This window comes from Charadrius vociferus, unplaced genomic scaffold (assembly GCF_000708025.1).
Source record: "Charadrius vociferus isolate BGI_N301 unplaced genomic scaffold, ASM70802v2 scaffold561, whole genome shotgun sequence".
Lineage (NCBI taxonomy): Eukaryota > Metazoa > Chordata > Aves > Charadriiformes > Charadriidae > Charadrius > Charadrius vociferus.
This window is the reverse complement of record NW_009646848.1, coordinates 1,513,887-1,539,529: the sequence shown is the minus strand read 5'-3', so window position 1 is coordinate 1,539,529 and position 25,643 is coordinate 1,513,887. Positions and strand designations below refer to the sequence as shown.

Sequence of the window (25,643 nt, the reverse complement as noted above, 5' to 3'; positions counted from 1 at the left end):
TTCACCTATTGCTGTTGCTTGGGGGGTGTGTGTGTGTGTGAAGGCACAAGTGCCTTTCCTGGTCTAGCAGGAAAAAGAAAACCATGGTGATGGTTTTTCACACTGGCCTTATTGCCAGGCAAGCTTTTTCGCAGGAGTTTTGAGGAAAATGATCATTGATAATGCTAATGCTAATTGAAAATGGACTTCTGTTAAAGCCACCTCAAATGTCCCTGTTAATGGTCTTGTAATTATGTTCACTTAAGTCTCCTCTTACAAAGATCCCATTAGGAGCAAGGTCTGATGCTTGCCCAGGGCATCCAAATGTCTGACTTCTAGGAATAAGGATGAAGGTTAGTCAACTTTCTCTTTTCTCTTGGTCACCAGAAGCTTTGGATTTCCTTGTTAAAAGTAATAAAAAGGCTATTTTGGCATGGGTAGGAGTGGCTGATGATTGTTTCCTCTGATAGCATCAGAGGACAGCTCCTTGTAGAAATATGCAGGCTTTCACTTGCTGGTGAGAAAGGTGTGATCGTACCAACTACCTTCTCTGACTCTTCAGTAAAACTGGTTATGGCTTTCTCTGGACTTGTTCTCCTCCTTGCCTCATCTCCCTGCTATGACAGCTCAGGCTTAACAATAGATACATCATGGCCACGTGGATGTTCACTGTCATGCTATTGTGTCTGATGATCTTCCCCACACAGTGTTGCTTAGGGGAGACTGTAAGACTAATGTGGGTGGGGAATGGTATTTCCCCAGTACACTGTTTTGGGGAATATATTGGAGACTTGCCCCTGGTTTCTTGCAGCCTGTGCAAAAGGAGCAATGTTGCTCTTAAGCTCTGTGTGTGGACTTCCATTTATCAGCAGCCAGTTGGCCATGTAGAGTGAGTCCTGACAATCGCTCCTTCTGCCAGCTTTCTGACTCCTCTGAGGGTTTCCCTCAGGCTTCCCTAGGTTTCTCACCCTCTTCCTAATCTGATTGAAATAGGCCAACAGATTCAATAGCTGTTTTGTGGGGGAGGGAAAGGATGATGGTGGAGGAATCAGTGGTATTAGCCTTGTTTTTTAAGCAGGCTAAAACCTGCATGTGCCATTGGCACCTGTTACTGTGCTTCCACACATCCTCCTCCCCCACCCCCCCAGCTTCTTCCCCTGTTGGTGTATCTTAGTGCAGTGAGCTCTTGCATGTAGCTGGTGCCTTTGTGGTAGGGGATAAGTGTCTGTGTATAGTGGTGTCCCCGTGAAACTAAACCTAAAAGCACTACTGTAAATGTTGATGCGGAAGACTGTTATTGTTACTGAATCAGTGCTAGGCAGTGAAACTTCGGGTCTTTAACTCTGTAAACAAGAAGTCTTGGGTATGGATGCTGTAATAGGTAGAGCCCTTTAATCACCATCTCAGTCTTAATGTGGTTTTGCTTCTTCTATATAAGAACATTTTCTGCTAAAATTGTGTTAAAGACAACTAAAACCTTCACTTCTACAGGTGCAATGAGAAATGGCCTGTTATTACTTTTAGCAGCAGCAACTGTACTACAATGGACTGTTATCAGCAAACGTTCTTACTTTAGCTATCTATTTGGGGGAGGAGGGAGAGGTTGCTCTTTTTGTCTGTCAGAGGGGCATATAAGAATGGCAAGACTGTGTGAGACCAAAGGTCTGTCTAGCTCTGTCATCTAGTGGATATTTAAGGAAGAATGCAGGTGTAGAGCAGATGAAGGTGATGATTTGCAGTGTGTTCATGCCTCTAGCAGACTGGCTTGGACTTCTGGAGATTCTCTCTAGACGATTTTCTTTTTAATTGCCTCTTGGTTTCCTCCCACCCCCCTCACATATGTAAGGTCTTTAACAAGCAGTCCTCTGTAGGTGACTAGGCCCTTTTCAAATAAGTACTACGTAGATTGCTTAGATAGTTGTGATCATGCTATGTAATATCTATAAAAATCTAGAGCTCCAAATTCTCCCTTTTCTACAGGTCTGAAAAGTACAAATTTGTGGCCTCCACCCAGTTGCTGAGAGGGAAGGAGAGGTTGAACTACCTCCGTTGCTGTTGAGTTCCTCCCACACGTACCTATATGTTGGAGGAACAGGTTTTGCCAGATCCTATAAGACACTGCAGTATGGCTTCTAAATAAGATGCTGTTTTGGTGTTGAGACAGGAGCTTGTCTTGATCCTAGAAGCCTTGGAACATAAAGTTGGTCTGTTTGTAACTGGGAAATTTGATCTCTAGAAGTAAGAATATATAAAAATACACCCCATCTTTTAGGGTCTGGTTTGGCTAGAGACAATGCAAGAAAGCTTGTCCAAAATAAGGATGTGCTGCCTCTCTACTTGAGAGAGTTGCATGGTGCTTGATGCTGGTGCTTTGGCCAGTTCTCCTTGCTAGGGAAGAAAGGAAGGGTAACTCTGAGAGGAGTTTTAAACAGCTTTCTTCAGCTATGTTTCATATCTAGCTGCTCAGCTAAAGAGAACTGATGAATGGTAGTGAGGTTTTCAGCTTCACTGCCCAGTTCTGGGATAAGAAGTAAAAAAGAGAAGGGATGGATGGCCAATTCTGAAAATAGAGCTGGTCTTCATTCTAGATGCTGTGTGGTAAACTCTTGGCTGAAGAACAGCAAGTGAAAGCACTGCTTCCTGCTACTTCATTAGTGTGAATTGAAGTAGGAGGTGAAGGTACACTTTGAGTGTTAAGGGAGCAGATCAGGTCTGGTTGTGACTTCATGTGGAGGTATAAAAGTATTTTTTTGTAACGTTCTGTACTTTGTTGTGTGTCAGAATAACTTCTTTAACTTTTTCTTTCCAGCCACCAAAGTTCTTGGCACAGTCAAGTGGTTCAATGTCAGAAATGGATATGGCTTTATCAACAGGTATGTTTAAATTATGATAGTCATATTTACTGTACTAAGACTCATAGTACAGGTAATATGTCATGCATTAATAATTGCAGCAGAGGCCCAAGGACCTCGCTACAAGTTCGTTCAGTTGATAGCTAGATTTGGCCAGGCATTCAACAAACTCGGGTATCATCTCAGGGGACTCTCCCTCCCTCCTCCCCTCCATTGAAGGTTATGTGTATGGGGAGAAAACAGAAAGGGTCAAACTCATTACAAATTTGTTACTTGTTTCTCATGTTTACTGGTACTACACCTTTAATAAGCTGTATGTTCTTTTGTGACTGCCTGGCTTTTTTTAAAGGTGCAAGTAAGGTTGGAGGGTTAGGGGAAATACTTTTGGGTAAAAATTCAAGTGTTAACTGATTGGTCAAAATACCTACTCCAAATGCACATTGAGATTCTCTGATATCATTTAACTCAAGATATCCCAGGCCTGGGTTCACAGAAATTCTTTTTGTATCTTTTTTCTTCTCCTCTGAACATGAACAAACTTCTGAATGGCACTGATAATCCAAATAGCTGTAAGTGATACTGATCACGCTTCAACCCTAAGCGTACAAGACCCACACTTACAAGTTACTGGAGAAAACTGGCTTTTAAGGCTGGAATATCGGTGGGGTTGAGGGGCTTAAATGTCTTGTGTGCTTTATGGGGAGAGGAAAAAAAAGGCTCCTGCATGGTGAATCCTTCTCTTGCAAAAGACATCTGGCAAGTTATTTTGTCCTGCAAGTCCTTGAACTGTTACAAAGCAGGTAGATTTGGGTGAGTTGGATAATGTAGATGGGGGTAGAAGAGCCCCGTTTCATGGATCTGAAGGCAGCCTTGTACAGTATTAATCCCAGTCTCTGGACACTAGTACCCAGTGTTATGTAAGCTTGGGAGAAAAGCTTGAATTAGCCAGTACTCTTATAGTCTCTCACAGCAGTTGATGTGAGAGCATGCAGCTGGATATGGTGTAATAACTTGTTAGCTTTCTTCCTAAACTGGAGTGTAGCATTACTTCCATCCAGCGCAACAAGTTTTGGATTATGCATTATCTTTACAGACTCTTTGACCCATCTGTTCCCTCTGCAGAGAAGGAGTTGAGTGCACAGACAGCAGGGTCTAGGCTCTGTCTGTTGTATGGGAACACAAAATCAAGGTCTCAGACCTGTCTTCATGTTTTGCATGCAGAAGCCTGATCTGGCTGGCCTAATCCAGGCATCCTCATGTTCATGTCTAGGTCCCCCTGCAATGGACTTTCCTAACACCTTGTGCATGGTTGCTTTGAGTTTCACTGAAAGGAGAGCTCTGTTAACAGCTGTGGCCAGTCCTGTTGATGGTCTTGCTTGACCTCTGAGATAACAGCTCAAGTTGCAGCCCTTGTGGAAGATTTTTTTTTGGGGGGTGGAATAGTGAAAGGCAAGCAGTCTAGTCATTAATTCTGCTCTGTGTCAAAACAAAATATTGAATGTTTGCCAGAAGATTACGGACAACCTCGCCCCCATCCCCTCACCCTTCTGAAGGGTGGGGAGTCTTTTCTGCTGTCGAGCACATGACCCTGGAAATTCAGAGCAGGGTCTTCGTACCGTAGACTTACACAGAATGTATGGAATCCAGGGGAGGTACTGCAGGCTGGGGGAAGGAGGGCTTCACTCGTGAAGTTGGAGACTTCTATTTAAGTCTCTTAGTCTAGACTCTTACAACTTCTCACTTTCTTTTCACAGAAATGATACCAAAGAAGATGTGTTTGTTCATCAGGTAAGACAGCGGTAATTGTACTTAGAGTTGGCCGCTATGATAGGTTTCTAATGCAACTTCCTGAAACAGCCACCCAACCTTGTCCTGGCTTTTTAGAATGATTACCATAAATACCTTGAATGGACAGGTACATTGAAATTTTCAGGGAGGAGTATTAGGGTATATTTTCCTTCTCTCTGGAGTTATAACTGAAGAAGTAGTATTATAACCCTTTGCTTTCTGTTGTCTGCTCTGATTTGCACACTAAAGGTTTTTGAGGGTGTTTTTGGTGTGGTTGTCCCTTCCCTGAGGAGATGACTCCTGATTTGTAAATACCTCGCTACTTGTCTGTCCTTTCCCCAATATTTCCTCGTGCTCCTCCTGTCTTCTGTTTCTTCCTCTCCTCTTCATTTGCAGGTCTGTTTTATTTGCCCTCCCTGGTATTGGCGAGAAAGTGATCTAGTCTGGCTCTTGACCAGCCTGGGTTGCCATCAGCTGTTGCTGCATGAGGCAGCTGCTGTTAGGAAGAAGAGGAGGAAGGCTGTGTGCCAAATGTGCCCAAGTGGAGAGAGGTTGCCCAGCGGCTTGTTATTGACAGTTTCCTTGAACTGTCAGTAGGCTGTTCTAAGTTTATACTGTGACTCTCAGGTCACAAGCAACTAATGGGAAGACAGAGGATGCTGTCTCTGTGCTGATATAAACTGGTTAGTTGGCTTAGATCTTTTTTTTGCATCATCTGAGACTCTTACTTCACCAGAAGATGGAATATTGCCCCTGGAGCCTGTCCCATATGAAGCGTCTGCAGGCCCATGTGATTCTTAAAAGCATGAGCTTTCTCTGTGGTGTATGTGGCAGTATTTCCATCAAATGTAACCAGGAACCTTGCACTTGGAGTTGGTCACAGACGACTAAGATATGTGCATATAGTTGTGTTAAACATGCTTGTCAACATCCAGAGTTGGTTTAGTTTTTGTGGCTTTGTGACTAAATAGCCTGTGATAACTGTTTCTCTAGGTTAAGGGGTGTAGAGCCGTTATCCCTAAGGTGGATGAAGCTGGGAGGGAGTAAGCCTGTAATAAGTGAAGATCTCAGGAAGTGCGTGCAGTACCTGTTCCCAGTTCAGTTGGTGGACTGGGAGCAAGAGTTCTCAATGCATGTACCAATTTCTAATGGTCACCCTCCTTCCTTCAGGATTGTGTGTTCTGTGCATGCTGATACAGATGCTGCATCTGTGGCCTGATGGGAACATGTCTGGGCAAGGTGGAAAGAGTTCTAGTAGCAGAAACATGTTCTGGATAGGCAGCACTTTAAAACTGCGAGGTCTCCCTGAAACCTGTGAGAAGATATCCTGGAAAACAGTTGTGCTGATGACAGAGATAAGATGTATTCGTTGTTATTCTGCTTGGGAAGGCTGCCTGCGGAGATCCAAACAGTGAAGGCCAGCAGCAAGCTAGCGTTATCTGTGGTGTTTTGTCTCCTTCACCTGTGGAGATTATTCACCTAAATGTAAACTGGTGTGTGTAACTTATTTCTTATCTCTCGTGGCTGAAATCCTCTCGTAGTGCGCACTGAGCAAAACTGGCTTGATGTTTCAGAAACGCCACATCACGTGCAAGGTTGCATCCGATTAACCCTGTTGGTGGGCTGTGTGTGGCAGAGTAGATGCTTCCAGCTCTGGCCTGAGTTGGCTGCAGTTGGATGTTCCTCAGCTCTTCCATCTCGAGCTCTTCCTGTAAGTGAACGTGTTTGCTACCAGAGTCCGGGGCTTTCTGGCCAGAGCTCCTGCCTGTGCGCTTGGCTTGGCAGGGCCAGCGGATGGGGCCCGCCCGGCCAGGGAGGCAAATCCATGGCGTAAGCAAACATCCTGCTGCGAGCTCCCTCTCCACCGTTCCTGCCCCTCCTCCCTGCACCCGTCCCGGGAGGGGCTGGATTACATGCCTAATCCCTTCAGAATAAGGCTGACCTAGTTGAATGGATACAGCCTCCTCCCTGCCTCCCCAGCACGCATCGGCAGCGGGGAGGGAACAGGCCGATCTCATGATTGGAATGGGGGTTAACACTGGGTGTCTCGCTATTGGATGCTATTTATAAACCTAGTACAGATTAAAATGCTTTTCTCTTTAGGGCATGCATGGCTTGCTTTGAATTAACCCTTTGTCTTGCAGGGGACCCAAGCGGTGTTTTGGGGAAGGGCAATGCTTCATGTGCTTCGTCTTACTTGCATCCATCCTTGTCGGGTTGGTTCATGCAAGGTGGTATCTAGGGCACTGGGTCAGTCAGAGGTGGTGCGAGCAATAGGGATAGGACTGCCTGCTGGGGTGGGGTGGAGCATGTCTGGGAGGAAGGAGGGTCTTGCGATTTAACACCATTAAAAATGTCAGTAGCCAGAGCAGTCCAGTTAAATTAGGCATAATCTAAATCAACAAGCAGCGAGGAGTTAAGCTCTTTTGCTGCACAGGTCTTTCTTTGTCTTCACTGGATTGTATTCACTGGGTACAGCCTTGTCTATGTGCACCAGTAACTGGTCTAACAAATTTTGGCTATTGCTGTGACAACGCTGGATGTGCATGTGATGTGGTGATATCATGAGGATATGGAAAGAACTCTTCCAAACAAAATACTGAACTAGCTCTGAAGACTCTTATAGCTGTCTGTTCATTAGTGTCCCCTTGGGAAAGGAAAGGCTCTGTCTTAATTGTTGAGTGCTGCCTGTGCTAACACAAAACATCTGTCTTTTGAATCAAAGAAGCTGGAGCCTGCAGGATGCTGGAAAACAGTAACAAGGAGAATAGTGCTCTCTCCCATCTGGATATACAGAGTAAAAGTATTTTCATCAAGCTTAAAGCTTAGGCTTGTTAGAGGCTTATTTCAGCAATTTTTTACCTGCAGCTGAAGTAGTAAGTAGTGAAGCTGTATAGTTTCTGCTCTGAATTCTACGACTTACTCAAAATTGTTCCTGTTTGTCTTTATAAAACAAACTCCATCTTACTGTGTGTGGCAGCCTCTGTCTGCTATTGGCAGGTTATTCAATTGCAAATCTGGATTTGGAAATTTGTCCCTAAAGCTGGAACAGAACATGCAGAATCTTACTGAATTTATCTTCCATTCCCCTTCTTGGAGGATGTTTGAGAAGCTTGATTAATCTTAAGTACATCTTCTGCTGAAAAGAAGTCTGGTAGTCCTTTCTTCCTCTGCACTTACAAGGAAGGGGAAGGAGTTTGAAATACAGCTTGTTGACATTTCTGTCGTATGCAGAGCACAAGTCTTAAGAGTTTGAGTCAGTTGTCTCAGTACAAGTGGTGGTAAAAGAATTAGGCCCTTAATCTGCTGTGAAGATAATGATTTTAGTATTAGTATATGGCATTTATGGAAAAACTAGCCCTTCCAGCTGATTTTAGAAGTGGGGCAATTAGACTAATAGGTCAGCAGAAAGCAAACAGAGCTGTCTCAGTTGGTAGTGGGAGTCTCTGGTTTGTAAAGTAATTCCCAAAAGAATTCACTTGAGTAGCTCATTCTCTTCCTGTATCAAAAAAACCTGCTCTTGGGTTGTTTTTGTTTTGATAGCAATAATATGTACACTCTTGCATTCTTCCTTAAGCTGTTCAGGGACACTGCAGGGTACAGGGAAAGGTGTGGCTAGATGTAGGGCTAAAAGAACATGCTGGCCTATTGCCTGAAACACAGAGGGACTGTATTCAGCAACAATGAGAATACTTTCCCTAAACTGGTCAAGCTCAACTTTAAACTGATTAGAACTTTTCCTTCAGTGGGAAATATTTTTTGACTATTGTTGACTGAATGACTGTAGTTGCCACACGTGGGCAACAACTCAACTGATCTTCATTCTGCTTGTTTTCCTTGAACTGCAGACGGATAGGACAACTGTGTCTTCTGTTTCTGCCCTGCATCCCATTTCTTAAACCAGATTTGTGCCCTGTATTTCCATGTGTGCTTGTGTCTGCTGGATCTACACCTGCCTCCTTTATGCTAACAATAGATGCCCCTATGAGAAAACTTTAAGGGGACTGGTCTTAATCTAAGAGAACTTCAGTAAAAACCTGGCTCCTAGACTGGCTTGTACAATGTATGTGTCTTGGTGGTTGTATTCTTTTTCTCCCCTGGCCTCTTCCAGTTTGTGAACCCTTACCACACGAATAGACAGTAGGCTTGTCTTGCTGAAGTGCCACTGTACTCAGCACTGGTGAGGCCACACCTCGAGTATTGTGTCCAGTTTTAGGGACCTCAATACAAGAGAGATATCAAGGCGCTGGAGCGAGTGCAGAGGAGGGCAATGAAGCTGGTGAAGGGCCTAGTAAACAAACTGCTCATATGAAGAGCGTTTGAAGGAGCTGGGACTGTTTAATTTGAGGAGGAGGAGGTGGCTGAGGGGAGACCTCATCACTCTCTACAACTATTTGAAAGGACACTGTAGAGAGGTTGGTGCTGGTCTTTTCTCACAGGTAATTGATGACAGAATGAGAGGGAATGGCTTCAAGCTCCAACAGGGTAGACTTAGACTGAACATTAGGAAAGAATTTTTCACAGAAAGAGTGGTCGGGCATTGGAATAGGCTGCCCAGGGAGGTGGTTGAGTCACCATCCCTGGATGTGTTTAAGAGCCATTTAGATGTGGTGTTGGGGGATATGGTGTAGGGGAGAACTTTGTAGAGTAGGGTAGATGGTTGGACTCGGTGATCCCAAGGGTCTCTTCCAACCTGGACAATTCTAAGATTTTATGATTCTAAATGCCTTTTGTGGAATTCTAGAAATATTCCACGGAGCGAAAGGTATCTATACTTGACAGGCTGAGGAGTGACTCCAGGAGGTTTGAGTGCTCCTGTGAGTCTGAGGAAGTTTTCAACTGGTTTTGATCCAAAGCCACATTGTTAACAGTATTTTGGGGTTTCTGTTTACAAAGGATGACTAAGACTGAGATTGTCTGTTCTGGTACGATTCCTGTATTCCTTAGGGACTCGCCTAATTTTTGGGGGTCTTCCTTACAGTGCTTAGGTAAAATGCTTATGTATGTTACACCAGAGTTCTAGCGATTCTTCTCTAGTTACTTTGAGTTGCCATGATACCTTATAGTTAATGCCATCTTCTGCAAAATTGCTCCTGGTCTTAACTTCTCTGTAGATGGCTTACAGGTCTCCTAATGACTGTGAAGGCATGGGTCACAGTTGCTGCTGGAGCTGCCTTTGTACAGCTTGCAGGAGATCAAATGCTCAGTGTGAACTCAGGTCATACAGAAATATGTAATGGTCTGGATATTTAGTAGGATCAACAGCTGACTTGTAAGCTTATGAGGACTGAGAAAGGAGTAAAAACCTGGCTCTATTGGAGGGCCTGTGGAATAGGAGAGGCATCTATGTGTTTGAAGTATCTTTGTGTGGTGACTGATCTGGTATGTAGAGTTGGAATTGTAACAGAATACTGTCCTTCCCTCATCTACAGGGCTATGAATGTGTATGATAATGAATAAGATAAATTAACATATTTTTCTGTATCTTTTTTTCTTTAAAGACGGCAATAAAGAAAAACAACCCACGGAAATATCTGCGCAGTGTTGGTGATGGAGAGACTGTAGAATTTGATGTGGTTGAAGGAGAGAAGGTGAGAAATTATAGAGACTTGGGGTATGGCCCAACAGAGTTAACATCACTCCACTGGGGAGTAACACAGCCTTGGCTGTGTCTGGTGGTTTTGTCTAATGTGTTAATCCCTGCAGTGGGTGGCATTCATACAGCTTTTCTGTGGACGATGTGCTTTTTAAAGGCTTCATTAAGAATGTTTCTAGATATGTGTCAAAATTCTAGCTACATCCTAGTGCTTCTAGAATTTGTAATTTTTACTTGCTGGAGCATTTGAAGCTTGTGGTCTGCCCCTTAAACATTAACTGATGCATATATTGCCCTGAAGAATTTGTCTTGGAGTCTGGTAGCTTAATAACTGTAAGAACTTTTGAGTTCTTTGCACTTTCTCAAACATTTTCTGAGTTTTCCGAGCTTTTTTGCTTTTGTTTTTCTATTTTGTCTTTAATCAGGTACTACTTTCCTTTTTCCTCTGAACTCAGCCTGGCTGATACGGTCATGAGTCAACCCCTAACTGCTATGGGGTTGAGAATAACAGACCTGCTTTTGCACTGCTTAGGAGGAAGGAATCTCTGTAGCTTGGAACTGATGCAAACAAGCCTCTTCCCTGTTTTATCTTCTCCCTGTACCTGGTTGTTCTTTTCTTGCACCACCTTGGCTTACTTTCCTTTGGCCTTCTAGGGTGCAGAAGCAGCTAATGTCACTGGTCCAGATGGAGTCCCTGTAGAAGGCAGCCGCTATGCTGCAGACCGGCGCCGCTATCGACGTGGCTATTATGGCCGACGCCGTGGACCTCCTCGAAGTGTAAGTTTAATTTCTTTAGTGGTGGTAATCCTGCATCCTCAGCAGTCTTCCAATCTTTTCATGAGGGAACTACAGGTTCAGCACTGGCATGTAGTAGACTGTCAATGCTTAACAAAGTTGTGAGTGTTCTGCAGTAACATTCTAGCTTCCTCTACCACATCATTGATGTTGATACTGATATTTTCTATTATTTGGTGTCCTGTAGGCCCCTCCTTGGCATGTCTTTCTAGAATTGTGTTCAGAGCATCTCTTTGGGTGTTAAGGTATCTGTTTATTTGAAGAGTAAACGCAAAGGAGTGAGACACCTAAGTGGTTCACTGTGCCCTTTACCTGAAGCAAGGGGAAATATTTATATTACCCTAAGTAGTGTAACCATAATGTGGAAGGGTTACTTGGAAAACCAGATTTGTTTAGAAGGTCATCACTTTTGTATGGCATGGGAGTAGTTTGACCAACTAGTTGAAACCTCCACGTATCATCCCTTCGTGGGCCTCTGCTACAGCAGTACAGTGTAAAGATAATGCATTTTTTCTTTAAACTAGCTATGCACAACTCTTTCATAACATCTGCAACTGTTCCTAAGCAGCTCCCTGCAAGTTTTTGCAAAGAATAAGTGTGAGGTACATGGCTGTAGTTCTAGCAGTTACTACTCCTATCCACGTCGTGCCTGTGCTAAATTGGTTTCTGGAACAATCCAACCAACTGGAATGTACTCCAGCCTTGATTATCTTTTCTTCCATAGTTCAGTCTGTGATCATCACTTGCAGGAATGTATGAATGATATATGTATGATTGTAATAATATGAGAGCCCTGGTGGAAGTCTCTACCCAAGCAATACGACTCTCTTCTCATCTTATTCTACAGACTTGACAGCTTGGGGACAAACTGAGTGTTGTCAAATCCTTCCTTAAAGCCTAGCTGTTGATACTAGCTATTATGAGGTCTTTTCTTTAATCCTGCTGGACACCACTGAGCCTTAAATACATGAAAAATGTTGTTTCTGAGTCCCTTTGAGACTGCTAGAAGTTGGTGCTGGTAACTGATGAATGCTTATTACTGAGTATGCCTTTGTTTTTATGGCAATAAAGTTTGTAGCTTCAGCTTACATGCTAAGTGGCAAAGAACTAGGATACTTGGTTACATTCAGCGTTTTGATGTTTCTAGTCTTATCTCTTAGCTTATCAACCAGCTACATTCCAGTATTGATTCTGTTTCCTTTTGCTGTCCTGAGATTAAAATCTCCCTCAACTGTCTTTATTGGGAGTGAATGCTTTAGTCAGTGGTATTAGTGTTGTGTTGGAGCTGCTTGAGATTTTTAATAAGCAGACATAGCAAGGCTTAGACAACCCTGTGTACTACTGAGTATGGAAAGATGCTGTTTCTTTCTGCCTGAAGAGTGATAATGTGAGACCCATCTTGGACATAAGGAACACTCAGTTTCAGGGTACTCATGCTGTGCATGTTCTATTTGATGTCTAATGCAAACACTAAAAACCTGGTTTGCATGTGACACTATGGCACGTTTGGATCCTGTTGCTTGAAGATGTACACAGGGGGAACAAATTGTGTTATCGCACTGTCTTCCTTTGGCTTGCTTACATCTGAGTCCCCAGATTGTTTTGGTGTGGGTAGCTGTTGTGTGACTTAGCTGTTGTGTGACTGGTGTCTGTCTTATGAAGTAACCTGTTATTTCATAACCAAAACCATACTGCTCTTTCTCTGGGATCATTGTCTTGAAGAATTACAGCCTTCAAAACTTGGAAATGATAATTTACAAAAGGAGATTAACCTGGGATTCATTGTTTCCCATTGCTTACAAGGTTTGTCAGTACTTCTCTTAGCTTTTTGAGTATCCTCTGAATGTCAGGCCTGCCCATCAGTGCATTGACTCCTCTTCTGGATTTGGTATCATCTGTTAAAATTAAGAGTAAATTCTGTTTCATTCAAGGATGATGAAGACCTTATAGTACCATTCCCTTAGCATGCCGCTCTTAACAGGTAATGAGGTAAATTCCATGATTGCTGTTTCCTTTCAAAGATGATGCTGGCCAGCTTCTGCAGCGCTCTCAAGTGTGTCCTGTATAATCTCACCTATTAGTTGCCTGAACAAGTCAAAGCTCCACTTTAAGGAAGACTTTGCAGTGACTGCAAAGCTGTGTGCAGGGACTGTCCCTGAAGTTGCCCTAGAGTAGGTCAGTGAAACTGCTCAAACTTGCCCAGATATTCTTGTTATCTCCTGTGTCCTTGCTTTGATAGATCAATTGAGAGTAGAGTGCATCCTCATCTGAAGCTATTGGTATTTCCTTTTAGAGATTTTTTTCACTTGGAGATTTTTCACTTAACACATTCTTCATGTTGAAACTGCATGTCTACTGCATCTAGAAAGATACTTCTTTCTAATATCCTTTTCCTTTAACAAGGCCGCCTCTTTCTGCTTCCATTCCCATGTGTGTAAAGGGGGAAGAAAAGTAGCAATGTCTGTGAGCCATAGCAATATGTGTATGCTGTTCTGTATGGTCCCATTAGCAGGTGCATTAGTGACTGTGCCTCCCTACTTGAGGAATTGTTTCTGGCTAACTGTCCTGAAGGATATTTGAAAAAAGTTTGAGTTGCTCATGGTATGGCACTCTCAGGCTGTGTTTGCTGAAAGGATATTTACTTAGCTGCAGGCAACTCCTGCTGCACACCTGAAGGAAAAGCTTTCAGTGTACCCAGGCCTGCTATGCTTGAAGATCTACTAGGCTGCAGAGGTGAAAAGTTTTTCCAGAGCTCAGCTGCCCACATCATCAATCCTGTATTTACCTGGGGGGAGAAACGTTTAATTTGTTGAGGTGACTTTTGACATGGTGACCTTCTAGGTTTCAAGAACTCTTAATTGATGTTGGTTAGCAACTCCAATCCAACCTTGTAGTGCAGCAAGAGTTGATTTCTCCTTCCTTACTGGTATGGTTTTAGGCAAACCAGAGATGCTATCCTTTGTTTGCCATGCTAGCTCAAATGTATCTGTACTCTGCATGTAACTTACTGGCTCTGTTTTTGAACACATTGTGTGAATTTGTCAAGAGCAAAGAGAACCTTGAGGAATCTGAAGTATTTAACCAGCTTCAGTGGAACTGCATCTGGATTCCATGGAGACTTCTGTGGAAAGTAGAAGTACTTGTTCATATTAGAAACTTTGTAACTGTATCCACTACAGAAAAGAGACTGTGGTCTTCACTAAACTGTCTGTGACAACATAGACATGGTGTGGAGCTGTAGTCAGGAAGTTACAACAGAAAATGAATTATGGAATAACCTAGAGAACCAGTGATGTCCTCATCTAAATACTGTGTGCATTACTAATAGAAGAAGCCTCTATACCAGTGTGTCGGAAAACAGATTAAATAGTTTGATAGCCACTTTATAGGCTGATGCTATTTCTTGCAGAGGAGACCTGAAAATATGAATAGTATTATGTAAAAGTTAGAGATTGATCTCAAGAGATGCAAGAACAAATGAAGGAGAAACCAGGGGAAGTAGATGGGTAAAAAGCTTATTGCAGTTACAGTTAATGCTTACAAGACTTTTGGGGGGACAGCAATAAAATTTTGTACCTTGCGTTGAGCATCCTGGTCCAGTGGAAGGCGTCCCTGCCCATGGCAGGGGGGTTGAACTAGATGATCTTGAAGGTCCCTTCCAACCTAAGCCATTCTGTGATTCTATAATGATTCTGTGATTTGCCCTTTGGGATGAGCTAATGTTTTGTTAGAAGGTGTTGCACTGTTGAAAGGTTCCTGTGAAGGGGATTGAGTGATCAGGATCATGTGTGTGCTAGACACAGTGTGTACAAATGAAGGGTACGGATGAAGCTTTCCTAATAAATGAAGCTAATATACTGACTCTCAGTACAGTAAAACAAGACCTCAAAGCTCAGGTTCTGTTTTCTAGTCAAACTGCATCTGTTTCAGTGACTTCTGACAGCATAATTGTTTTATTCTGGAGCCATGCTTCTGGCCAATACACCTAGATCAATTGGCAGTGATACTAATGTAATATGTTAATTGAATTTTTGTGATATTGTAGAAGATGCAGGAAATTATCAGGACTTCTGGGCTAAGCAATTGAGTTGCTTTGCTAGTCTATTTTCAACTGACTGGTTAAGCCAAACCCATTTAAAATACTGACATAGCAACATTCAGACAATCACAGAATAGTCAGGATTGGAAGGGACCTCTGGAGACCATCTAGTCCAACCCCCCTGCCAGAGCAGGGTCACTGACAACAGGTTGCACAGGATGGTGTCCCGGTGGCTTTTGAATGTGTCCAGAGTGGGAGACTCCACAACCTCTCTGGGCAGCCTGTGCCTGTGCTCTGCCACCCTCAAAGTAAAAAAGTTCCTCCTCGTGTTTAGATGGAACTTCCTGTGTTCAAGCTTGTGCCTGTCACCTCTTGTCCTGTGCTCTGTGCACCACTGAAAAAAAGACTGTTCCCATCTACCTGGCACCCTCCCTTTCAGTATTTATAAGTATTGATAAGATCCCCCCTCAGTTGTCTTTTCTCCAAACTAAAAAGACCCAAGTGTCTTAGCCTTTCCTCATAGGAGAGATGCTCCAATCCCCTAATTATCTTTGTAGCTCTTTGCTAGACCTTCTCCAGCAGTTCCCTATCCTTCTTGAGCCAGGGGGCCCAGAACTGGACACAGTACTCCAGATGCGGCCTCACCAGGGCAGAGTAGAGGGGGAGGATGACCTCCCTCGACCTGCTGGATGCACCCCAGGATGCTGTTGGCTGCCTTAGCCACCAGGGCACGTTGCTGGCTTATGGTCATCCTGTTGTCCACCAGGACTCCCAGGTCCCTTTCCACAGAGCTGCTCTCCAGCAGGTCAGCTCCTTATGTGTACTGATGCATGAGGTTATTCCTCCCCCCATGCAGTACCCTATACTTGCCCTTGCTGAACTTGATAAGGTTTCTCTCCGCCCTATTCTCCAGCCTGCCCAGGTCACGCTGTATGGGGGCACAGCCTTCTGGCATGTCGGCCACCCCTCCCAGTTTTGTGTCATCAGCAAACTTGCTGATGGTACACTCTATCCCTTCATCCAGGTCATTGATGAATATACTGAATAGGACTGGACCCAGCACTGACCCCTGAGGGACACCACTTGTTACTGACCTCCAACGAGACTCTGCACCAGTAACCACAACCCTCTGAGCTCTATCTGCCAGCCACTGTTCAATCCATCCCACTGTCCATTCATCTAACCCACACTTCCTAAGCTTGCCCGTAAGGCAAGTTCAAGATAACTAGGAAAATGTTTGCATTGTATTTGAGTAATGCTTCATCAGGTTTAGTCATTCTTTCTTCTGTCACTACATGAGATGGAGTCTTTTATCTGAGATTGCAGTGCAGCGCTCTGTAGGGAGGAGTGGACTTAAGCTGTGCCATTAAAAACCTGTAAAAATTCAATACTGCCTTTTTAAAAGTTGTGAATGTGATGCTGGTTGTCAAGTGCTATAGGAGAGCTTTGGTTGGTGAAAAGTACTGTTCTGTGCCCCTCCCTACAACTAGGCTGGTTGATGCTTTGTTAGTCGTTCAGATAAGACTTACTAGGCCTTCGTGGTTCCATATTTCTGGCATTGTGGTACTAGAACCGAGTGCTGATTCCACATGTGCTTGCCTAGAAATCCTGGAGAACATAAATGGTGATTATGCTGGAACACACTCAGGATTGTTTTAGTTTTGCGTCCTCTCTTCCCTTCACATCTTGCAGCTCTCTTCTCTGTGGTTTGCCAGTCCTCGCATGAGGAAGAGAGAGAAAGCAGGAACAGCATTAGGTCCCTGCTTCACAAAAGGCAAATCAAGACCTCTGGATCACTATTGTCACACACAATCCTGGCAGTGCTATTTCTCTCTTTACTGTCTGAGACACTTCTGACCACACATCACAGTAATAAACTGTAAAGTTATGTGGTACAAAGCATCTTGATAGAAAAAGGACAGATTAGTATTGTACAGTAGATAGAAGTAGTGTAATGCTGTCTTAAACTCAGAAGTGTAATTTTTCCTTTTGGGTTCCAAGTCTCTCAAGTATTTCTCAACTGCTATCAGATGCTATCTATTATTACTATCTACTTAGTCAGTGGGAGTTCCTGTGGATATTTAGTTCTCCTGATCAGTTTTATACGTTAAGGAACATAACAGATGATGTTATTTATGATTGTGGGTTTTTTTTATTGAATTCTGATTTCTCTCTACTCGTCTCAGCAGCTGACCCTGTCATATTGTTAAGAATAGCTGGTATAGCTATTTCTAGGTACGGCATGTGAAATATTCCAGTTGCCTTTAGGCCATGTCTCTGTGCTTTTTGGAAACTTGGAAAGCTACAAAGAGTGCTTGAAATTATTAATGCATTTGGAGGGTATTTTACTGTGGTGAGAGGAGAAGATTGTCCACGTCAGTCACTGAGGTTCATGTAACTCCCCAAGATTTCTCATTACAACCTACAGTGCTTCAGCCTTTCTGAATGTTTATCATCATGTTATCTTAGCTAAAGAAAAGTTCACTGCCCACACAGTTACCTGAGATTGCTAGTTAAAATAGAGCAAAACATGATGGTGGTGGTTAAAATAGGTCTGTAGAATTGGAAGGAGACCTGTCAAACTTAGTGTAGACTACTGAAGGCTGTCACAAAGCAATAGCTTTTGTTTCCCACTGGATCACATACAGACAACACACTTCTCTTGTTTAAATTCCTTCTTTTAAAGGGAGGAAAAGTACAATGGGAACAGTAAATAATACAAAGTTTTATAAAAAGACATTACTGATGGCTGGCATTTAGAAAGGAAAAAAACAACATCAAACTAGAGAGGAAAAAAAACCCCAAACCAAAAACCACACACATTGAAATACAGTTATATCAGTTGGCAACTGAAGGGAAAGATGACCACCGCATCTCTGAAAGGTTGAAAATGTTGAGTGTGTAGAAAAACTGTACTACATGATATCAAATACTCTATCTTTAAATTTCTTGATGTTTTTGTGCGAGTTCTCTGTGGAATGGGGTTTTGTGTAGAATGAAGCCAGAAGTGGTCTCTGGCAAGTTTCAGTATGATGTTTTTTCCAGTTAGCTTTCCTAATGCGGAAGTATCCTGATCAATAGCTGCCTCTCCATAACATGTTTACCCCTTGCAATGCAATGTCATGTCTTGAAATGCACTTTCATGTGTATCAGAGAGAGAACTTGTCAGGTTCTCTGCCTTTCTTGGCAGACAGGGAGAAGGCATTGTGAGATAGCTTCTTGGTCTATTACTGTGAAGAACATGGGCAGCATTACTGGTTCTTGTTCTGTCCTGCTCTTACCTTCACCCAAATTAAAGCCTTTTGAGTACCTGCTGGTTCTTTTTACCTAATATGTTGGTGTTTCTGTACTGATACACTGCTTTTGAACTTGTGTTCAGATCATTTGGCTTTATAGTTAATACACTCCCTGTGAAATAAGATAACCCTTTATCTTTGACTCTGTCTTCTGTTTTCTTTTGGCTGTAGGGTGGTGAGGGAGAAATAAAGGATGGGGCCACAGAAGGAGGACAACTTCAACAAGTCCATAGGAATCCTACCTATCGTCCCCGCTATCGCAGGTTTGTGCTGTCTCCTTTGCACATCTTTACATTTGGATGCTTTTGTGATCTACACAGTCTTCATTAAGAGCAGGAAACTGCATTCCTTGACATTAATGTATATGTGAATGGTAGGGACAGTGAGAAGCATTTTAATTACTAGAAGAAAGGTGAGCCGCAGGAGTAAGGAAACAACTGTAGAAGTTGTTTAATGTGCTTTAATGTTGCTCAGAGCTAGGAATAGGTCAAGACAGAGAGGAGAATTCTCTGTATCCTGTTATTTCTCACAATTGAGCAACATACTTAAGTGAGTTGAAGGGTCCAAACTTTCCCAGCTGGTCTCCTACACTGTCCTCAACAAGTAATGAATCTAAATCCCACTTGATCTGGGACAGCTAGGCCCATCATCTGGAGGGGCAAGGTGTGCTTTATAACTCTTGTGGACTGCAGACAACTTGTAGCTTAGCACTGGACTAGTAGCTTGTGCTCCAGTTCAGTCCTATGTGTCACTCAGGCTTGGTTCTAAGCACTGGTGCTACTTGTAGGTTCAGAGGAAAGCCTACTGTTCAGTAAAAACTGAAGTTGTGTCCTAGCTCTTACACAGTATCAGAGTTACCTTGTAGTATCTAGTTCTAATGGAGGGTATTGCTGTCAGTCAAAATATAAATTTTAGGTTCCTTGAGGGCTCCTAAAGGAGAAGTAACAAAATAGGATCATTAGTTACTCTTGCTAGAACTTTTGGAGAAAGGGGGTGCTAAGGAGACTGGAGAGCTTCCAGAATAGTAAGATAAAACTCATCAAAATGATCAAAGGGGAAAGAATGTCTGAACAGCGGAGGTGACTGAGGACTCTGAGGCTGGGAGAGGAGACAAATGAAGATAGATTAGAGGTCCTCAGAATAATGAGTAGCATGGAAAGGGTGGATGAAATTGTTTTTGCTTTTTCTTCTAATAAAGGATACACTATGAGGAGACTTTAAATGAAGGAAGTGGGAGACATGCTGAAAAACAAAGGGAGGTTTGTAGAACCATAGAACAGCCCAGGTTGGGAGGGACTTAAAAAAAAATCTGGTCCAACCTTTTGTGGGAAATGGAGTCTAGATGAGATTTAGCCCCCTGTCCAATTGCATTTTGAAAACCTTCAGTGATAGGGACTTTACCACATTCCTGGGGAGGTTTTTCCAGTAAATGATTGTTCTTGCTGTAAATCTTTCTTATATTAAGACAAAACCTTTCCCAGTGCAGTTTGTACCTGTTGCTCCTTGTCTTCTTAATGTGGCTCCTTCTGAAGAGAGAGCCTCTGTCGTCTTTGTAGTTGCTCTTTAAGTACTGGAATACTGTGGTAAGTGTTGTGTTGCCCCCTCTGCCAAGCCTTCTCTTCTCCAGGCAGAGAAGACCCAACACCATTAGTCTTTCTTCATAGGTCAGTTTCTCCAGCCCTTTCATCATCATGGCCGTTCTTTGACTGTATCCAGTCTGTCTCCTTTTTAAATGGTGGGGACCAGAACTGGACACAGTACTCTGGGTGTGGCCTGATAAGTGCTGAGTAGAGTGGGAAGTTCGCATCTGACTCTGTGGATGCAGCCTGGGATCTGATTTGCCTTTGCAGTGGTGCACTGCTGACTCGTTCAGGTTGCTGACTCAGGTTAAGCATATAGCAGATTGCTGGAGCTTTCTGCCACAGGATGTTGGTGATGTTAAAATCTTGCACAAGCTTTGGGGAGACTGGCCAAATAACTAGAAGAGAATACCACTGTGATATCTCTAAATAGATGCAAACTCTGTCTGGCTCGGGAAATCTCCAGCTTGCAAAACAATTGGAGGCTGGTAGTCTATTTGGGAAATATGCTTCATAGTCCTTTTTCCCTAGGGATCCATAGAACTGGGATAAATGGATACTTGAAGATCCAGTAGGCCGTTCTTAGTAAAGATTCCTTGGATTTCATGTGAACACTGATGTCTTCCAGTGGGATATGTGGAGTAAGTTGCTGAGTCATCTGTGTTAGTCATCCCTTAAACTGGCCAGTGTAGGATTGTTTTCTTCATTTTCCAGCCTTAGTTCTGACATGACCACTCTAGCTTCCAGCCTCTACACTGAGGGGAACAATTCCATCGCTGTGGAATTTGGTGCAGTTAAAAATATCAGGGTGACATAATCAGCCTCTGACTATCGTACCTTTTGAGATGTTGCCTCACTTTTTTTTTATTGAATTCCTTTAAGTGGAAAAGCTCATTCAGATGCTTGGCTTCTTGCAACTTGTTTTATCTTGGAGAATGAGTGACAAGTAAGATAAAATACTGGATTACTTTCGCTGGTGTTCTTCATAAAGCGTTGTGGATTCTGCTCTCAAGGAGCTAATTTGTCTTAGTCTGCCATTCACTTGTCTTTTCCTCTTCATCTTGTTCTTGTCTTTCTATCAACTAGCTTATGAAGTCAAGTTCCAACATGGAATTTAGAGACATGAACTATGAAACAGATATAATCCTCACTTTTTCATATGCATGTTTGGTCAAAAACAATCAGCAGGAGGTAAATAACAACGCAAGAGCAATAAGAAGCTGAATTTTGTAGGAATAACAACACTGCCTGTAATGACTACCTGTTCCATGCAAAATGGATCCACCCTTCTGGATGCTGGGCGTAGAACCATAAGCCTTCCACCTCTACTTCGAGTTTTTCTATCTGTAAATGTTTGTGCTAATGTTGGCCCTTTTATCTAGGGTTGTGGGAACTGGGGTAATACTGATGCCACTGCTTGTAGGGGTCTGAACAGAATAACTTTTCCTGAAAGTCTTCATTAGCATTGGGCAGTCAGGAGTATCATCACACCAAGTACAATGAGGCACCTGAGCTTTTGCATGTTGTGGCTGAATCATGACATGGATAACTTGCCCATGGCTAATGGGAACTTATGCATTTTGGATGCATTTTTTTTTTTTCCCCCTGTAAGAGGTAATAGCTTACTGTATCCAATACAAATGCAGAATGTTTCTGCTTGAGTTACCAGGTAGGTATTGCTTGCACTTACTTGCACTAAATCCAGTGACACTGATGCTTTTATGTTAGATTCCTTTGGAAAAGCTAATGGCTTTTGGGACTGGATAGCTGTGGATTAGCTAAGCCAGTTAATGGGAACTAGATAGTAGGCAGTGACTTTCTCATTGCTTTTGGCTGTGTTTTGACAGTTTATAAATATACTTCCTTTGTACTGGAAGTGGAATGAAATGCTCTTGCATACTTCAGGAACACGGACTTGATAGCTTATAGAATATCTTGAGTTGGAAGAGACCTATAAGGATCATAGAGTCCAACTCCCTGCTCCTTGCAGGACTACCTAAAGCTAAAGCATATGACTAAAAGTGTTGTCCAGATGCTCCTTGAACTCTGGGCTTGCTGTCGTGACTAGGGAGCCTGGTACAGCGACTGACCACCCTTTCAGTGAAGAACCGTTTCGTAATGTACATGCTGAACTTTGCCTGATGTCGCTTTGTTCCATTTCTGCATGCCCTATTGCTGATCACCAGAGAGAGGAGAATAGCACCTCCCCCTCCACAGCCCCCCTTGGGGAAGTTGTAGACTGCCGTTATAGACTGTAGCATGTATCCATTCATTTGAGATGTGCCCATACATTGTAGTTCCAAACAAAAAAAGCCTCTCTGTTTTTTGAATAACCAATCCCAGAGATGTCACTAACATGTTAGTGTTAATGAGGTCCAACTTGCCTGACTGAGATAGGTGCTTCACTTTCTTACATGGTCAAGAGGGGCAACATAAGGCAAAGAGGGGAGATCTAGGAATGGTGTACAGGTGGAATTGCAGTTCTCAGGGATCGCACCATTAACTATGAAGAGGGCTGGCCTGGTATATAACTAGTCCAAGGTGAACTTGGCAGAGTCAGCCAGTGTGGTTGCTACTGGCTTGTTTCTTCTCCTAGCCAGCAATTCAAATGGGCTAACTACCTCTTTATTGTAGGACAGACAGTAGAATACGCTGATGTAGCTTCAGCAGTGAAGAGACACCCAATGGAACAGTTTTTTTCCCTTTCAACTATATGCCAGCCAAACTCCAAAGGGATGGTTTGCTAGCCTTCAAAACTGTTGCAGACGGCACTTGGTTAGAGAGGTTTTTGCTGGGCTAAAATCACGGTAGTTCAACCTTCTTAGGGTGCTTTCATACTTAACATGTATCTCTTCCCCTTATTCAGAGGGCCTCCGCGTCCACGCCCTGCCCCTGTGGCTGGTGAGGCTGAAAACAAAGAGAACCATCATGAGGCCAACGCTATGAGTCAGCAGCCCCTTCGTCGTGGGTACAGGCGCCCGTACAACTACCGGCGTCGACCTCGTCCACCCAATGCTCCGGCTCAGGATGGGAAAGAGGTAAGCACGTTCCTGGCAAAATAATGGCAAAGCCCAAGTTTTGATGGGGTAAATGCTCAAGACCTTTTGTCCTGTGGGGGTTTTAACAAGTGTATTGTTGGTGCGCTGGAGAAGTTTAATGGCCGAGTCCAAAGTGTTGATGGTTGAAGGTAGCTGGTTTCATTCCCTGTTCCTTGTGAACTTTGAGAATGAGCAGCTTATCTTAAATGGAACTAGTAGTGGGATAGGGATTGCTTCTGAATAGTTCTTAACTGGGGTCAGGCTGTAATAAATACTTTTGAAAGGGAGAGAAACAGCTGTGTTTTCCAGCTTCCTCAAACCTTCAAGTCTGTATGTAGTATAAGAGATGGATTTGAAAGCTCCAGGTCCATTTCCTGAACTGCTTGAGCTGGATGATTTCAGGGAACTGTTGGCAAACACTGATTTTTACCTTAATGAGGAAAGACTTTCTCATTCTGTATCTACTTGAGGTGGTCTGCTGACAGAATCTGCTGTGTAATACTACAGGAATTACACTAAAATTTGTATTTTCTGAGGATTCATCTTCCTTGATTATTCTAAAACCTGTGTTATGCTGGGCCTACCACTGAACAAAGGAAGGGTCTGGAGGTCAGTCTTTGCCTATAATAAAGGTTTATTGTGTCTCAGACAAAGGTGACGGAAACACCTGCTGAAAATCCTGCTCCAGTGACCGAGCAGAGTGGTGCTGAGTAATGTCCGGCTCCCCAGGCACCTTTACTATCCCTCAGGTAAGGAATATAGTTCTTGTTCTCCAACTGAGGTAGCATTGTGTATACTTCTAGGACTTGGACTCTGGCCACATCCCCTTATGTATGGCTAGATATTTGTGATAAAAGAAAGCAGCAAACCCTTAGAAGTTCTTTCTCTCCTCTTTGTCTGTATTTGTCACAAAATAAATCTTGCTTTATCAATTTCATTTTTGAGGAAGATCTATCTGGTCTATGTAGTAATAGCATCTGCTGATGAGTTAGTAACATCTTGCTTTAGGAAGATACTATACTGTCAGCTTACAGATAGGAGAAGCCAGTCCTGCTTATCCTGCCTGTTATGATAACTCCCTCTCCACCTGACATCCCACCTCTTCAACAGGAAAATGAAACTTCAGTAAACTGCGTTTTCTTAAATTTGGCTTTTTAACAGGTGTCCTAAAATACAACTCAAAAGTAACACCAAAGAAACACTCAAGCAATAAATTGTCAACAGTGATGACGAAAGCAAAGATTTGAACATCGGAACTTAAAAGAAAAAAAATATTACCAGCAGCTGAGATCCAGGGAACGCCTGCAAGACAGATGCATGAAGACATTAAAAAGAGAGCGAGATTCAGAAAGAGCAACCTCCCCAGTTTCAACAGCAACTGTGGGTTTTTTGGTTTTGGTTTTTTTTTTTGAATTTCACTGTTTTGCTAGTATTGAATTTTTCAATTTTTCTTTTGGTATCAAACTGAAAAGGGAAAAAACCCAACCAAAGAACTGAAATTGAAATCAAATGCTTTTTTTATTGGATGCTGGTGCTAAACCTCCCAGGTGTGATGAGTTTTATTTTTTTTCTGTGCCAGTCCTGTTCACTGCAGGACACGGGGAGGAGAAACTTCCGCTTTCCTTGGTAAGATCTATTTGAAACTCTGCAGCATGGGTGACGTTCCTCACAAATAAAAGTAATTTCAACTACCAAAAAAAAAAATGTTTTAACGCATTTGTCATGTTTATTCTTAAAATAATTCATTATTTTAATCTTGCTGCTTCAGCATTTATATGTGAAAATGAGTGCTGTCTCTTACCTCCTGGAGAGCAGCTTTGTGGAGAGGGACCTGGGAGTCCTGGTGGACAACAGGATGACCATGAGCCAGCAATGTGCCCTGGCGGCCAAGAAGGCGAATGGCATCCTGGGGTGCATCAAGAAGAGTGTGGCCAGCAGGTCGAGGGAGGTCATCCTCCCCCTCTACTCTGCCCTGGTGAGGCCGCATCTGGAGTACTGCATCCAGTTCTGGGCTCCCCAGTTCAAGAAGGACAGGGAACTGCTGGAGAGGGTCCAGCAAAGGGCAACGAAGATGATTAGGGGACTGGAGCACCTTTCTTATGAGGAAAGGCTGAGGGACTTGGGTCTCTTTAGTCTAGAGAAAAGAAGATTGAGGGGGGATCTTATTAATACATACAAATACTTAAAGGGAGGATGCCAGGGGGATGGGAGCAGTCTTTTTTCCCAGTGGCGCCCAGTGATAGGACGAGGGGTAATGGGCATAAACTTGAACATAGGAAGTTCCATCTTAACATGAGAAGGAACTTCTTTACTTTGAGGGTAGTGGAGCACTGGCACAGGCTGCCCAGAGAGGTGGTGGAGTCTCCCACTCTGGAGACATTCAAAACCCGCCTGGATGCTGTCCTGTGCAACGTGCTGTAGGTGACCCTGCTCTGGCAGGGGGGGTGGACTAGATGATCTCCAGAGGTCCCTTCCAACCCTAACCATTCTGTGATTCTTTAATATATGTAGCTTGTTTAAAACCATGCTGGATGATACATGTGCAAGGTTAGGTGGATGCATATGGCCAAGTTAGGTGGATCTACTTCAATTCAAAACAACGTCTGCAAAGAAATTTTACAACAGAGCTATAACCTACATTGTCCTCTCTGCTTTTCTGGCTCGAATGGTGTTAATGGTT

General features: G+C 43.2%; 1 protein-coding gene across 1 annotated transcript; it reads left to right on the top strand.

The window, feature by feature from the left end:
- Nucleotides 1-1,329: 1,329 nt before the first annotated feature.
- On the top strand, nucleotides 1,330-24,661 carry YBX3 (Y box binding protein 3; the record flags this gene model as incomplete). The annotated part of the gene is made up of 9 exons (XM_009894156.1): nucleotides 1,330-1,342; nucleotides 2,789-2,852; nucleotides 4,586-4,619; nucleotides 10,121-10,210; nucleotides 10,870-10,992; nucleotides 18,517-18,608; nucleotides 22,792-22,963; nucleotides 23,612-23,712; nucleotides 24,125-24,661. Coding segments are annotated over 8 exons (654 nt in total), but the record flags the coding sequence as incomplete, so codon positions are not given.
- Nucleotides 24,662-25,643: the final 982 nt, after the last annotated feature.